Source organism: Lampetra planeri, chromosome 3 (assembly GCF_965212315.1).
Source record: "Lampetra planeri chromosome 3, kcLamPlan1.2.h2, whole genome shotgun sequence".
In the NCBI taxonomy this organism is placed as follows: domain Eukaryota; kingdom Metazoa; phylum Chordata; class Hyperoartia; order Petromyzontiformes; family Petromyzontidae; genus Lampetra; species Lampetra planeri.
In genome coordinates, this window is record NC_136109.1 from 29,989,195 (window position 1) to 30,002,735 (window position 13,541).

At 58.6% G+C, this 13,541-nt stretch overlaps 1 protein-coding gene across 1 annotated transcript; it reads left to right on the plus strand.

Moving 5' to 3' along the window:
* The first annotated feature begins 1,612 nt into the window (after positions 1-1,612).
* On the plus strand, positions 1,613-10,495 carry LOC144717257 (fibronectin type III and SPRY domain-containing protein 2-like). Its single transcript, XM_078592667.1, has 13 exons — positions 1,613-2,026; positions 2,652-2,729; positions 3,021-3,116; positions 3,617-3,850; positions 4,199-4,221; positions 4,784-4,911; positions 6,355-6,495; positions 6,721-6,861; positions 7,009-7,177; positions 7,290-7,423; positions 8,076-8,226; positions 8,712-8,867; positions 9,479-10,495. The coding sequence occupies exons 1-13, from the start codon at positions 1,736-1,738 to the stop codon at positions 9,723-9,725; spliced, it is 1,989 nt and encodes a 662-aa protein (XP_078448793.1). The 5' UTR covers positions 1,613-1,735; the 3' UTR covers positions 9,726-10,495.
* Positions 10,496-13,541: the final 3,046 nt, after the last annotated feature.

The following is a 13,541-nucleotide window of genomic DNA, read 5'->3' on the forward strand; positions in this document are numbered from 1 at the left end:
CTCTTGCATGCCGAAGCTCTGCTCGTGGTTTTGTAAGCTGTGTTTGGGGCCGCAAAGGCCGCCTTCCCCTTTATATAACTACACTCTCATAGCCCGTATTACTTACTACACTGTACAGCCACAGACATGGAATAAATGATTTGTCAGAATCTGTTGCCTTCCGGGCATGAGTGAGATCTGTTCCTGCCGTCGTGTCGCCAAGCGTCGTAACGCACAACCACGCCGGTCGCGACGCGGTGGCCTCGAGTTTCGTGTGGAAGGCGGTGGTTGTCATAACGGTGGTGTGACTGGTGGTGCTGATGAGAATGCTACGCTAAATTTAACGGAGGAGGTGTGAGAGTCTGGTGTGTGGTGCTGCAGGTTATGGCTCTTACAATGGCCGTTCTCAAAATTGTGGGCAGACACCACAGCCACTTCTCGCGGTGTTTATTCACCAACCACCGTGCAGTTACAATGGTGTTCTGTTCCAAAAATCGTAGTGTCTGCAACAATTGGTGGGAACCGCTGTCTTCGAAAAGCCACTTAATGGGCTCCCAAGCAGCACCTGCCCAACAGATGTGAGAAGCTCATCACAAGAAGGCCTTCGTGTCGTTACCATGGGAGGAGGCCGCGATTTGCTTCCAGTGTCTTCTTGTCCCGGCAGAAAACCGCTGGGGACATTCCCGGATCTCAGCAACAAGAGCTGGACGAGCGGTTCCACCAGGCCACACGTTTTGCCCCCAGTCGCCTGCGTTGCTGCTTGCGTGCACAACCCAGGAAATCCCAGTCGCCTGCGTTGCTGCTTGCGTGCACAACCCAGGAAATGCATCTTGAAGGCAGCACTTGTCTGGAAGCCGTGTTAATTGGGAAGAGACGACGCGTTTGCTAAATCCATAATTGGCGAGAGAATTTTCAAATTGGCCATGATGCCGGCACAATGCCCTACTCTTGTAACTATTTAACGTCCGCTGTAAAACAGGTTGCGCATATTAGTGTTAGTAAAGTTAATCCACCCGCAGTCATAACCAGGGTGGACCCTGGTTTTGAACCGCGATCTCTGCAAGGAGCGGCGAACGTGCGTCTGCAGGGCCGCGTCACGCTGGTGGCTGAAATCGGACGACAGCTGCCGCCCAGTGGCCTTGAGCAGCCGCACCTCGTCGTGAACACGCTGCTGGCTACAGGCGAGAGACGCGAACCTTAAACCAGTATCGCGGAGTCGCTCTCCCGTTGGAAATCAAATTGAGTAAACGTCACTACATTTTCTCTTGCCCGTGACGGTTTGATAATAAAGATCACACATCGGCGCTCCACCGCCATGGTTCCTCCTTCCCGCCTGCTCCCAGTGCCTCTCCCAGTGCCTCTCCCAGTGCCTCTCCCTCCTGGTTACGCTTTGCTCCCCCCATGGCTCCCGCTCTCTCCTGGCTCCCTCCCTGCTCCCCCTCCCCCCACCTCTATTAATAGCGGCCGCGAGGGTTGGAATGCGGCTGCGGGGAGAGGGAGGGAGCCTGGGCGGAGCGGCAAGAGCTAAAGAAGGAGCGAGACGCGGGGCAGAGGGGAGAGGGGGTAGAGGGAGAAGAGGGGAGAGAATTAGAGGGGGTAGAGGAGGTAGAGGAGGGAGAAGTAGAGGGGGTAGAGGAGGGAGAAGTAGAGGAGGTGAGAGGCGGAGGAGGACGCCGTCGCGTCGTCCTGACAGCTTCTTCCCCCTCACGTCGGGGACGCGGGACGAGCGGCTCCAGTCGTGACGACACGAGCCAGAATGGAAGAGGAGGAGGGGGGGCACCCCCTCGGCTCCTGGGGCATCCACGGCTGGAGTGACCCCAGCTCTGGCGAGGAGGTCGCTGCGGGCGAGCGGCCACGGGGAGACGATGCGGGAGACTCGTCGGGGACCCTGGTGGGAGACGAGGTCGCCTCGGACGAGGCGGAGCTCACCGCCGTCGGCAGCAGCTCGGACGGGCCCGGGACGGGCGGCCACGCGGGTCGCGGGGGGCCAGGAGGGCCCCGCACCCCCCCGGGTTGGCCCCCCTCTGGGAGTCAAACGAGAGATGAGGTGGGTGGTGAGGTGGGTGATGAGGTGGGTGGTGAGGTGGGTGGTGAGGTGGGTGATGAGGTGGGTGGTGAGGTTGGAGATGAGGTGGGTGGTGAGGTGGGTGATGAGGTGGGTGGTGAGGTGGGTGGTGAGGTGGGTGGTGAGGTGGGTGGTGAGGTGGGAGATGAGGTGGGTGGTGAGGTGGGAGATGAGGTGGGTGGTGAGGTGGGTGGTGAGGTGGGTGCTGAGGTGGGTGCTGAGGTGGGTGGTGAGGTGGGTGGTGAGGTGGGTGGTGAGGTGGGTGGTGAGGTGGGTGATGAGGTGGGTGATGAGGTGGGTGAGGCGGATAGGGGGTGGAGGGAATGAAGATGGCGAGAGGCAACAGGCTGAGGAGGCGAGTGACGAGGTGAATTTGGTGACGTAAGACGGTAAGCAGGGGAGCAGATGAGGTAAAGTGAGAATTTGAGTAACGAGGTGAGGGTCGGTGAGGTGAGTGGTAACAATGAGGGATGATACTGGAGACGAGGTGGTGTCATTGCAGTATGCCCGCGTAAGGATGGTGACGAGGCGAGTGTGCAGGTGATGGATGGGCCGTGGTTGGGCCCCACCGAGGGTCTCTGGGTGGGCCCTGTGCCGCGGGGAGCAGGTGGCGCGCGGAGGGGACCCGGGGGGCCCAGCGGGGCCGGAGCGCGGCCTCGGCCCGGAGGAGGTGCACGACGTGAAGGTAGCGCGGGGAGACATGGGGATAAAGGGAGATGTGGGGATACAGGGACACGGGGATAAAGAGAGACACGGGGAGGAAGGGAGACATGGGGATAAAGGGAGATGTAGGGATACAGGGACACGGGGATAAAGAGAGACACGGGGAGGAAGGGAGACATGGGGATAAAGGGAGACGTGCAAATACGGGGGTATGAGAAAGCAGAGTCCCAGAAACCACACGCAAGGAGCCCAGTGTGATCCCAGGATCGGCACCCCGGGGCTGACCCCCCCCCCCCCGCCTCTGGTCTCCCAGGCGGAGCTGGAGCAGCGCGTGGAGCAGCTGGCGGCGAGGGCGGCGCGGGTGGAGAGTTTCGTGGCGGAGCTGGAGGACATCTTCATCCGAGTGGAGGTGGGTGGCGTGCATGGGCTGGGGGGGGGGGCGACGAGGTGTCTGGGGGGCGCGCCTCGAGGCTCTGCTGTTAGGGTCGTTCGAGTCACGGCGATGGCCACGGCTGGAACGCGACTGGGTTGGTTCGCGGTAGGGATGTTGAACTCGTGTCGCACGTGGCCAGCCGTGTTCTTCGGAGGTGCGGGTGAAAGACAACTAAACATAAAAAGCAGCGTAAGGCACTACTACGACTACTATACTCGTATACTACGGGATTATTACAGAACACACTGTTCCTATAACCATTTGAACAGGTTGACGGCAAATGAAGGCGATATGGATGCGGCAGGCCGAGATAAATGCCGGCTGCTTCGCCTGAGATTAAATCGTGGCGACAAGCCATGCCCCGACTGCGTCCCATCGCATGGTGCGCGTCCCAATGCCCGCCCCATGGCCCATCTCTTGCCCCCCCTCCCCATGGCTCACCCCATGGCCATCATCTCACGCCCCATATCCTCCAGGACTCGTACTCGGGGCTGCAGGCAGGCGCCGACTCGCGCCTCGCGGGACTCATGGAGTCTCTGCTGGACCGCTACTCGGGGCTGGCGCGGCTCCTGGAGGAGGAGCGCCGCCTCAAGACGGAGCGCCTCTACGTGCAGCTGCTGCAGTGCGGCCGCGGCCTCGCCGCCTCGCGGGACCTCGCGGCCGCCGCGAGGCGCGCGGCGCGGCTCCGCGACCGGGTCCCCTTCCTGCTCGTGAGGGTCCCAGGGGGCGCAGGAGGGCCCTGGAGGACAGTTGGGGGGGGGGGGTGGGGGGGCACTTCGGGACCGATGGGATGAGCCGCGCGGATTGGGGAGGCCGAGATTCGTGGTCGCTGGCGCGCCGTGTGGGGTCACTGGGTCACTCGTGGAGCGGTGAACGCGGGGGGGGGGGGGAGCCTGCGCTACCCGCCTCGCCCGCCAGGGGGCGCGGCTGGCCCGCGATTGAAGCTGCTACTCGCCAAGGACAGCAGCCTCCACGCCACGCCCCTTGACACGTGAGATGTTGCTTTTGTTCACGATGTCAAATGACGATATTGATGAATGTCTTGTTTTGTTTTTCAGTCGGCGGAGGCGATAAATGACAGGTGAGGTCTGTTCCCCCTCGTCTTCCCCTACTATCTCATTCTCGCATCTCGTGTACGTGTGTGTATCTCCTGTATGTTGTACTTATGCATAATCTTTGTACTCATTTTTCTAGAACGGTTGGTTAGGTACGGTGCGAAAGAAATCCAACATAATACATTTGTATGCATCTCTCTGTGTTGCATTGCATTATATTTCAAAGTTCACGAGGTTTGTTTTCTCATTCATGTGTACCTGATGATGGTTGCTTGTGTTGCAAACGTCGTATTATATTATCATTTATTTTATTTGTACGCGACTTTACCGAAAGAACCAAAGAGTAATCCCTGCAGTCACGAAAGCTTCGAATCTAGTTTGCATCTGTAAGTTGTATGAATGCATTTCCTGTACGTCCTGTATGTTGAACTTCTTTAGCACCGTACGTAGCCAACCGCATTCCCAGCCCCTTGTCTCCCACCCTCTCCTCGTCACCTCCCACGTCTCTCCTCATCGTCTCCAACTCTCCCCTCTTCTCTTCGCCCCCCCCCCCTCGTGGCTTGGTCGGCCGTCCTGTCCTCGGCGCAGGATCGTGGAGGCGGTGGGCTCGTTCCTGGGCGTGAGCCCGCAGCCCCGCACCTCGGCCGATCTCCTCGAGTTCCGCCTCGAGTTCTCCCGCGAGCGGCGCGCGCTGCGGGCTCTCACCTGCACGGCGGGTCGGCGCCTCCACCACCTCCACCACCTCCTCCTCCACCACCTCCACCTCCTCCACCTCCTCCACCACCACCTCCACCTCACGTCTCGCGCATCATCACACACCTCGTTATACCTCCACGCCTTCTTGCACACCTCCACATCTCCTTACGCCTCAGCCAACGCACCTCGTCTACACATGCCTCCTCAAACATCATCGTCACACAACTCATCACCACACACACCGCGAAAAACATCATCGTCACGCAAATCATCACCACACACACCGCGATAAACATCATCGTCACACAACTCATCACCACACACCTCGACAAACATCGTCACACAACTCATCACCACACACACCTCGACAAACATCGTCACACAACTCATCACCACACTCCTCGACAAACATCATCGTCACACAACTCATCACCACACACCGCGATAAACATCATCGTCACACAACTCATCACCACACACCTCGACAAACATCGTCACACAACTCATCACCACACACACCTCGACAAACATCGTCACACAACTCATCACCACACTCCTCGACAAACATCATCGTCACACAACTCATCACCACACACTGCGACAAACATCATCGTCACACAACTCATCACCACACACCTCGACAAACATCATCGACACACAACTCATCACCACACACACCTCGACAAACATCGTCACACAACTCATCATCACACACACCTCGACAAACATCATCGACACACAACTCATCACCACACACACCTCGACAAACATCGTCACACAACTCATCACCACACACCTCGACAAACATCATCGACACACAACTCATCATCACACACACCTCGACAAACATCGTCACACAACTCATCATCACACACACCTCGACAAACATCGTCACACAACTCATCACCACACACACCTCGACAAACATCGTCACACAACTCATCACCACACACCTCGACAAACATCGTCACACAACTCATCACCACACTCCTCGACAAACATCATCGTCACACAACTCATCACCACACACCGCGACAAACATCATCGTCACACAACTCATCACCACACACACCGCAAAAAACATCATCGTCACACAACTCATCACCACACACACCTCGACAAACATCGTCACACAACTCATCACCACACACACCTCGACAAACATCGTCACACAACTCATCACCACACACACCGCGAAAAACATCATCGGCACACAACTCATCACCACACTCCTCGACAAACATCATCGTCACACAACTCATCACCACACTCCTCGACAAACATCATCGTCACACAACTCATCACCACACTCCTCGACAAACATCATCGTCACACAACTCATCACCACACACCTCGTCAAACATCATCGTCACACGCCTCATCACCCCATCACACCTCTTCATCCACCGGATTGTGATGAATTTAAAATTCCTCCGTTAAATGAGCCCCCCCCCACCCTGCAGCGCCCTCCGCCCCCCGCCTGGGCCCCCAAGAGGAGGGCGGGGCCACGAGTCGCAGCTTCACGGTGCGGTGGGGGGTGGGGGCGCGTGACGTCATCACCCACTTCACACTCACCTGGCGGGGGGCGGGGCCGGACTCCACAGGTAACGGCGGGGGGGGGGGGGGTCGAGGTGGGTCGCACGACTTTTTTCTCTTTGCCTCAATGCGGAACTCATGTCGGTGCCCCTGGTCACTCCTACAATGAGACTCCGCTATCCCGATCTCGAGAGCTCTCGCCGCGTTATACGGAGTGAGCCTGAGACATTCAGCCCAGGGTGAGGCGCATTGCGCACCCGTCTGACCCCCAACCCCGTGGCATGCGAGCGCAGAGCGGAGCGTGGGGGTGCGCGGCGCGTGCTGCAGCTGCGTCGTGACGGGGCTCGAGGCCAACTCGGCGCACGTGGTCCACGTGGTGGCCCACGGGCCGCACGGGGCCAGCGCCGTGAGCGAGGCGCACGTCTACCACACAGGTGCGACCCCCACGCGACTCGACACGCACGCGACTCGACACACGCGGTTTGGGCGGTAGCGCGGCGCAGTGAAGGAGCCTCCCACGGCTCCCCGTGCCCCCCGCTGTCGCCCCGTCTTGTCCCCGTGCCCCCCGCCCGTGGCTCCAGTCCCCGAGGCCCCCGAGTTCGTGGAGCGGGACTGTGCGTGGTGCCCGGATGGCGCCGCGCTCTGCTGGAAGTCTCGCGGCGTGGGATCCGTCTCCTCGTTCTCGCTCGAGTTCACGCGGCTCCACGCAGACCCCGAGGGCGGCGATGGCGAAGAGGGCAGCGGCCTCAGGTGATTGGGGGGGAGGTGGTGCGGGTGATGGGGGAGGGCCTGGGGCGCTCAGGAGAGGGATAGGATGCGGGGTCCCTCACGCCGTGCCCACCTCATGCCGCCCCCTCTGCAGGACCATCTCGGGCATCCAGGGCTGCTCGCGGCTCGTCTCGCTGCGACCCGCCCAGCGCTACCGCTTCCTCTTGCGTGCGCTCAACGCCGCGGGGCCCAGTGACACCGGCCGCGCGCTCATCATAGAGACGCGAGGTGACGGCTCACCTCGTCATGGTCACACCTCGTCATGGTCACACCTCGTCATGGTCACACCTCGTCATGGTCACACCTCGTCATCACACCTCGCCATGGTCACACCTCGCCATGGTCACACCTCGTCATCACACCTCGTCGTCACACCTCGTCATCACACCTCGTCGTCACACCTCGTCATGGTCACACCTCGTCATGATCACACCTCGTCATGGTCACACCTCGTCATGGTCACACCTCGTCATCACACCTCGTCATGGTCACACCTCGTCATGGTCACACCTCGTCATCACACCTCGTCATGACACCTCGTCATCACACCTCGTCATGGTCACACCTCGTCATGATCACACCTCGTCATGACACCTCGTCATGACACCTCGTCATGGTCACACCTCGTCATGGTCACACCTCGTCATGGTCACACCTCGTCATCACACCTCGTCATGGTCACACCTCGTCATGGTCACACACACACACCTCGTCACACGGCCTCCTCACCGTGCACCACACTGACAGGGCCTTAAATGATTGAGGACGTGACAACGCGAACATCTTGTAATATGCTGACAGAGGGACCACGTGTGAGAGCCCCGTCACTGCCTCCATCTCAATATTCTTCCTCCCTTCACTTACCCCCCTCCCATCCCAGGTGCGCACTTCACCCTTGACCCCGAGACCGCGCACCCGAGGCTTCGGGTGTCTGAGGACGGGACCCGCGTCACGTGCCCCGCGGGGGAGCCCGAGGACCCGGGGGATGCGGGGGCCCAAGAGGGCGATGGAGACCCAGAGCTGTTTGATGGGTGCGCGCGGGACTACTCTCATCGGCACCATCCCTGCCATCATCATCATCATCCTAATCACCGTCAAACTCATCATAATTACCACCACTATCATCATCATCATTGTAATTATATCCTTGCGTATGGAAATATGGTTCAGTAGCTCGATACCAATGTCGAGGCCTGCTGGCCACAATGAGAGGGCTTCTGCAGATCGAGTTCGTGTCGTTTTGCTTTTCCCCTCCTTCGTCGAAGGAGTGCAGACCACAGTGGGTTTACTCTGTGGTCCATTAGTCGGGTTGCACGGCCACAATCGCACCACTGTGGCTGTGTCTTTCATGGAGATATGTACATCGGCCTGTTGGTGTTCTGATGCGATTGATGGTCCCATCGGTGTCTTAGAAGAGGAATGTAAAAGCCAGGAGGTGGTACGATGATTGGGTCTTGAATAATGACCACCATCATTGTCATCAATGCCGTGCGTCCCTCTGTGTCGGTGCGTGCAGCTGCTGGCTGTCGGTGCTGGGTGCGTCCCCCTCACCCCCCACCTCTCGCGCCCCCCTCTACTGGGAGGTGTCTGTGGACGCGGCCTCTGGGTTTTGCGTGGGGCTTGAGAAGGAAGGGGGCTCGTGCCTCCTGCGCTACGCGGGGGAGCCCAGCAGGTACTGCGTGTGTCCTGCGAGTGCTCACGTGTGCCGGGTATACTGGATGGACCGCGTGTAGGCTACTCGGCTAAGTGTACTGTTTGAATTCTGTGTACTGTGCGTGTACACGGTGCTGGATTATCCTAGTAGCAAAAGTAGCATATGCTACGGGCCCCGCACTTTCAAGGGCCCCACGCTCAATGCTTTCAAGCTGTCAATTCCGGTTCAGTGATTCTGCACTTGCTCTATTACTATAGTACTATACCGCTTTCAACTGTTACGAACGACTTTTTAAGGTTAGCGATTTGTCGTATTACCTGGCCGTATAGCAAATTATTTTTTTAAAATTACTTTACTATGCAAGTTCAACATTTATGTGTTTTAATATTTATGGGTTTTTTTTAATTTAGGGACCCTCTAACATATGCTACAGGCCCCGCACTCGCTTCATCCGGCACTGCGTGTGCGTTGTGCACTGCGTGTGCGTTGTGCACTGCGTGTGCGTTGTGCACTGCGTGTGCGTTGTGCACTGCGTGTGCGTTGTGCACTGCGTGTGCGTTGTGCACTGCGTGTGCGTTGTGCACTGCGTGTACTGACGTGGCCGTGTGTACTGCCCCCTCCCGGGACAGGCTGGAATTGCTGGAGGAGGGAGGCCGTGTGAAGGAGCTGCTCGTGTCGCTGCTCCCCACTCGCCTGGGCATCCTCTACCGCCCCCTGCGGAGCCTCCTGAGCTTCTACGACGCCCAGCGGGGCCAGCTGCTGGCGGGGGGTCCTGTGCCGCGGGGCCCGGGCTCCGCGCGCCCCGCGCTCATCCTCGAGGGGCCCGGCAGCCTCCAGCTGCACACGCGGATCCCCGTGCCGTCATTCGCGGCGTGAGGGGGGGGGGGGTGCGATGTGATGTGGGGGGCGCCCTGCGACCCGAGTTCTATTCTCGCTCACGGCCAACACCAGTAACGATTATCTGAACCAGTTCTGGGCATCCCCTAGATCGACTTACTTGAGTACCCGGTGCAATGTGTATACATTGCTATTGGGGCAACGAAGGCGGCTGGGCGTGATGCTGACCGCCCATCCCCTCGTGTCAGTCTGCTGAAGCCGGGGGATCTTCGTGTGAATGTGCAGTGTGCGTGACGGGGTGGAGCAATGTAGGAGTTGGGATGTGCGGGCCGCAACAAGCCGCTGTGCTGCATGACTGTTGCGCGTGGGTCGACTCGCGTACACACTCGCGTACACACTCGTGTACACACTCGTGTACACACTCGCGTACACACTCGTGGTTTGATGACGCGAATTTCAATTGTCCCCGTTGCTTGGCTGAACGAGGCTGATATTATTTCTTTTGCTGCGGTGCTGTGCTCACTTACAAGGTCAGGGGGTCCTGTCGGGGCTCACCCCCCGGGTCGGGGTTAACACGCGGGGTCGCGCACGTCAGGATCACTTTAGGTCCCGGCTCAGGGCAATGGAGCTGAATAAACACACGTGGCAGGGCAGCCATCAACAGAGTCTGGCTTCTCTCTCCGGTACTCACTCGCTCACCCACCGGCGCTCAGTCGCCTCCGTGTCACTCTGCTATCGCTCCTACCAGCGTTACTCCGGATCTGGGTGAGATCCTAGTGTAATAAAGGTCGTGGAAGCGACTTCTGGAATCCGGTCTTTATTTGTCTTTCGTTCACAACACTCCTTTTCTTACTCCTTCACGCTGCTGACAGACAGCGTGAGAGGGAGAGAGAGACACGCGCGGCCACGTGGCAACCTGGACCCCGCTCCAGCGTGGCCTCACCCTCCGTTCCAGATCTGACCACGTGTTGTCCGTCTCCACCCATTTTAATACCCGGGTCACGTGGTACCTTTCCACCAATCCTGGTTAACCTCTGGAATCTTCTAAACTCCATCGTACGTTCCCAGTACCGCACCCCTGACTCGTCCCCCCATTGGCTGTGGCTAAAGCCAGCAGATCCAATCCTCTACTTACAGATGTCACCTTCCTATTACGTGAGGGCCACGCCCCTAGACTTCCCCCCATTGGCTATGGGCCAGGACCGGTAGAGCCAATCATCGTAACGAGGTGTGATCCATCAGTAGCCCGGATATATCCTCACATTACACTAGGACGGTGGTGACGGCAGCGCAGCCCCAGAAGGGGTGCAGTCGGGGCTCGAGTGTGTGCAGCGAGGTTCGTTGTTGGAGTCTTGCTTGACGGGTAGTGTGGCGCGTGCATCTGGTCCCGAATGTGGAGTTGCCTTCAATGTGCAGACGATCTGTTCGCACTGGGGGTCGCGTCGAGTGCGCATTGTGGTGTCTCCTCAGTATGTGGGTTGCGTGCGTGCGGGCACCGGTGGTGCACTGGGTAGCACAATAGGATATGCACCCGGGTGACCCGAGTTCGGTTAGCTACGGCCGAGAATGTAAGTGGTGAATGACATCTGAACCTGCCCCAGATCCTCCCTCGAACCCGCACTGCCCAGTGTGGTGAATGGTCAAACATTCCCCGTGTCTGACACAGCATGGGGAGGAGCGTGACATCCAGCAGTAGATTCACAAAGGGGATGTCCCGTACATGCATGCAGTTATCGCGCGTCGTTTGGTGAATGCAGTTGCTTTATTCGGGTCTGCATGGAACGCAAGACTCGAGGTGTCCAGACCTCTCACCTGGTTCTGATCGTCCAGGGTGGAAACGGGATAGAGACCCGAAAAGATGGGAACCATCCTGTGATACCCGCAAAGTGGTGGAGACAGCAGCGGGGGACAGGAGATTATAACCAGGAGCCTGTGTGCCCAGGATGGAGACACCGGGTGGAGAGGGGAGAGTGTCGGGGCTCACCGAGGGTGGACACAGGAGGCGCGAGACCGCTCCTCTCCTCGCTCGCTCGCTCACTCGCCTGCGCCGCGCGGGGGGGATTTCGGGGCCGCTCCGCAGTGGGATTTGGGGGGCGGGGTGAGGAGGTCTCGGGGATGAAGGGGGATTGGGGATGACGCGAGGGGAGCGCGGAGCGCGCGACTGCCGTAATCCCCGTTTAGAGAGTCATTTACAGTCGCTTACAGAGTCATTTGCGAAGCCGCATCTCGGCGCGGCGCGGGATTAGGACCGCTTGAGTCCGCGCCGCGCATTTGCATCCTAATGTCTCCCCGTGTGTTCACGAGCCGCGTGTTCACTCACGTCCGTGTCGATGGCCTCGTTGGTGTCACGTGACGGAACGCGGGGACGCGAGATCCAAGATCGAGACTCGTCTCAGACACGTGCGTGCTGGGCAGTGGGTCACTCCACGAACCCACACCACGGGCAGGCCGTGGCATCACTCTTCTATACAGCGACATCACACACACACTCACCCTCGTAACACACACACACACACCCCGTCATCACACACACACACCTACACCCCGTCATCACACACACACACCCCGTCATCACACACACACACCCCGTCATTACACACACACACACCCCGTCATCACACACACACACACCGTCATCACACACACACCTACACCCCGTCATCACACACACACCCCGTCATCACACACACACCCCGTCATCACACACACACACACCCTCGTAACACACACACACACACCCCGTCATCTCACACACACACACCCTCGTAACACACACACACACACACCCCGTCATCACACACACACACCTACACCCCGTCATCACACACACACACCTACACCCCGTCATCACACACACACACCTACACCCCGTCATCACACACACACACCTACACCCCGTCATCACACACACACACACACCCCGTCATCACACACACACACACACCCCGTCATTACACACACACACACACACCCCGTCATCACACACACACACCGTCATCACACACACACCTACACCCCGTCATCACACACACACCCCGTCATCACACACACACCCCGTCATCACACACACACCGCCATTACACACACACACCCCGTCATCACACACACACCCCGTCATCACACACACACACACCGTCATCACACACACACCTTACACCCCGTCATCACACACACCCTCGTAACACACACCTACACACCGTCATCACACACACACCTACACCCCGTCATCACACACACACACCCTCGTAACACACACACACCCCGTCATCACACACACACCTACACCCCGTCATCACACACACACCTACACCCCGTCATCACACACACACCTACACCCCGTCATCACACACACACACACCCCGTCATCACACACACACACACACCCCGTCATTATACACACACACACCCCGTCATCACACACACCTACACCCCGTCATCACACACACCCCGTCATCACACACACCTACACCCCGTCATCACACACACCTACACCCCGTCATCACACACACACCTACACCCCGTCATCACACACACACACCCCGTCATCACAGACACCTACACCCCGTCATCACACACACACCGTCATCACACACACCGTCATCACACACACACACCCCGTCATCACACACACACACACGCCGTCATCACACACACACACCGTCATCACACACACACACCCCGTCATCACACACACACACACACCGTCATCACACACACACCTACACACCGTCATCACACACACACCTACACCCCGTCATTACACACACCCCTACACCCCGTCATCACACACACCTACACCCCGTCATCACACACACACACCCCGTCATCACACACACACCGTCATCACACACACCT

Bases quoted from the DNA above. Each gene is read 5' to 3' on its own strand.
- LOC144717257 (XM_078592667.1), top strand. From the start codon at position 1,736: ATGGAAGAGGAGGAGGGGGGGCACCCCCTCGGCTCCTGGGGCATCCAC. The intron at 4,222-4,783 runs GTGAGGTCTGTT...TCCTCGGCGCAG, and splicing joins GCGGAGGCGATAAATGACAG to GATCGTGGAGGCGGTGGGCT. The intron at 6,862-7,008 runs GTGCGACCCCCA...CCGTGGCTCCAG, and splicing joins GGCGCACGTCTACCACACAG to TCCCCGAGGCCCCCGAGTTC.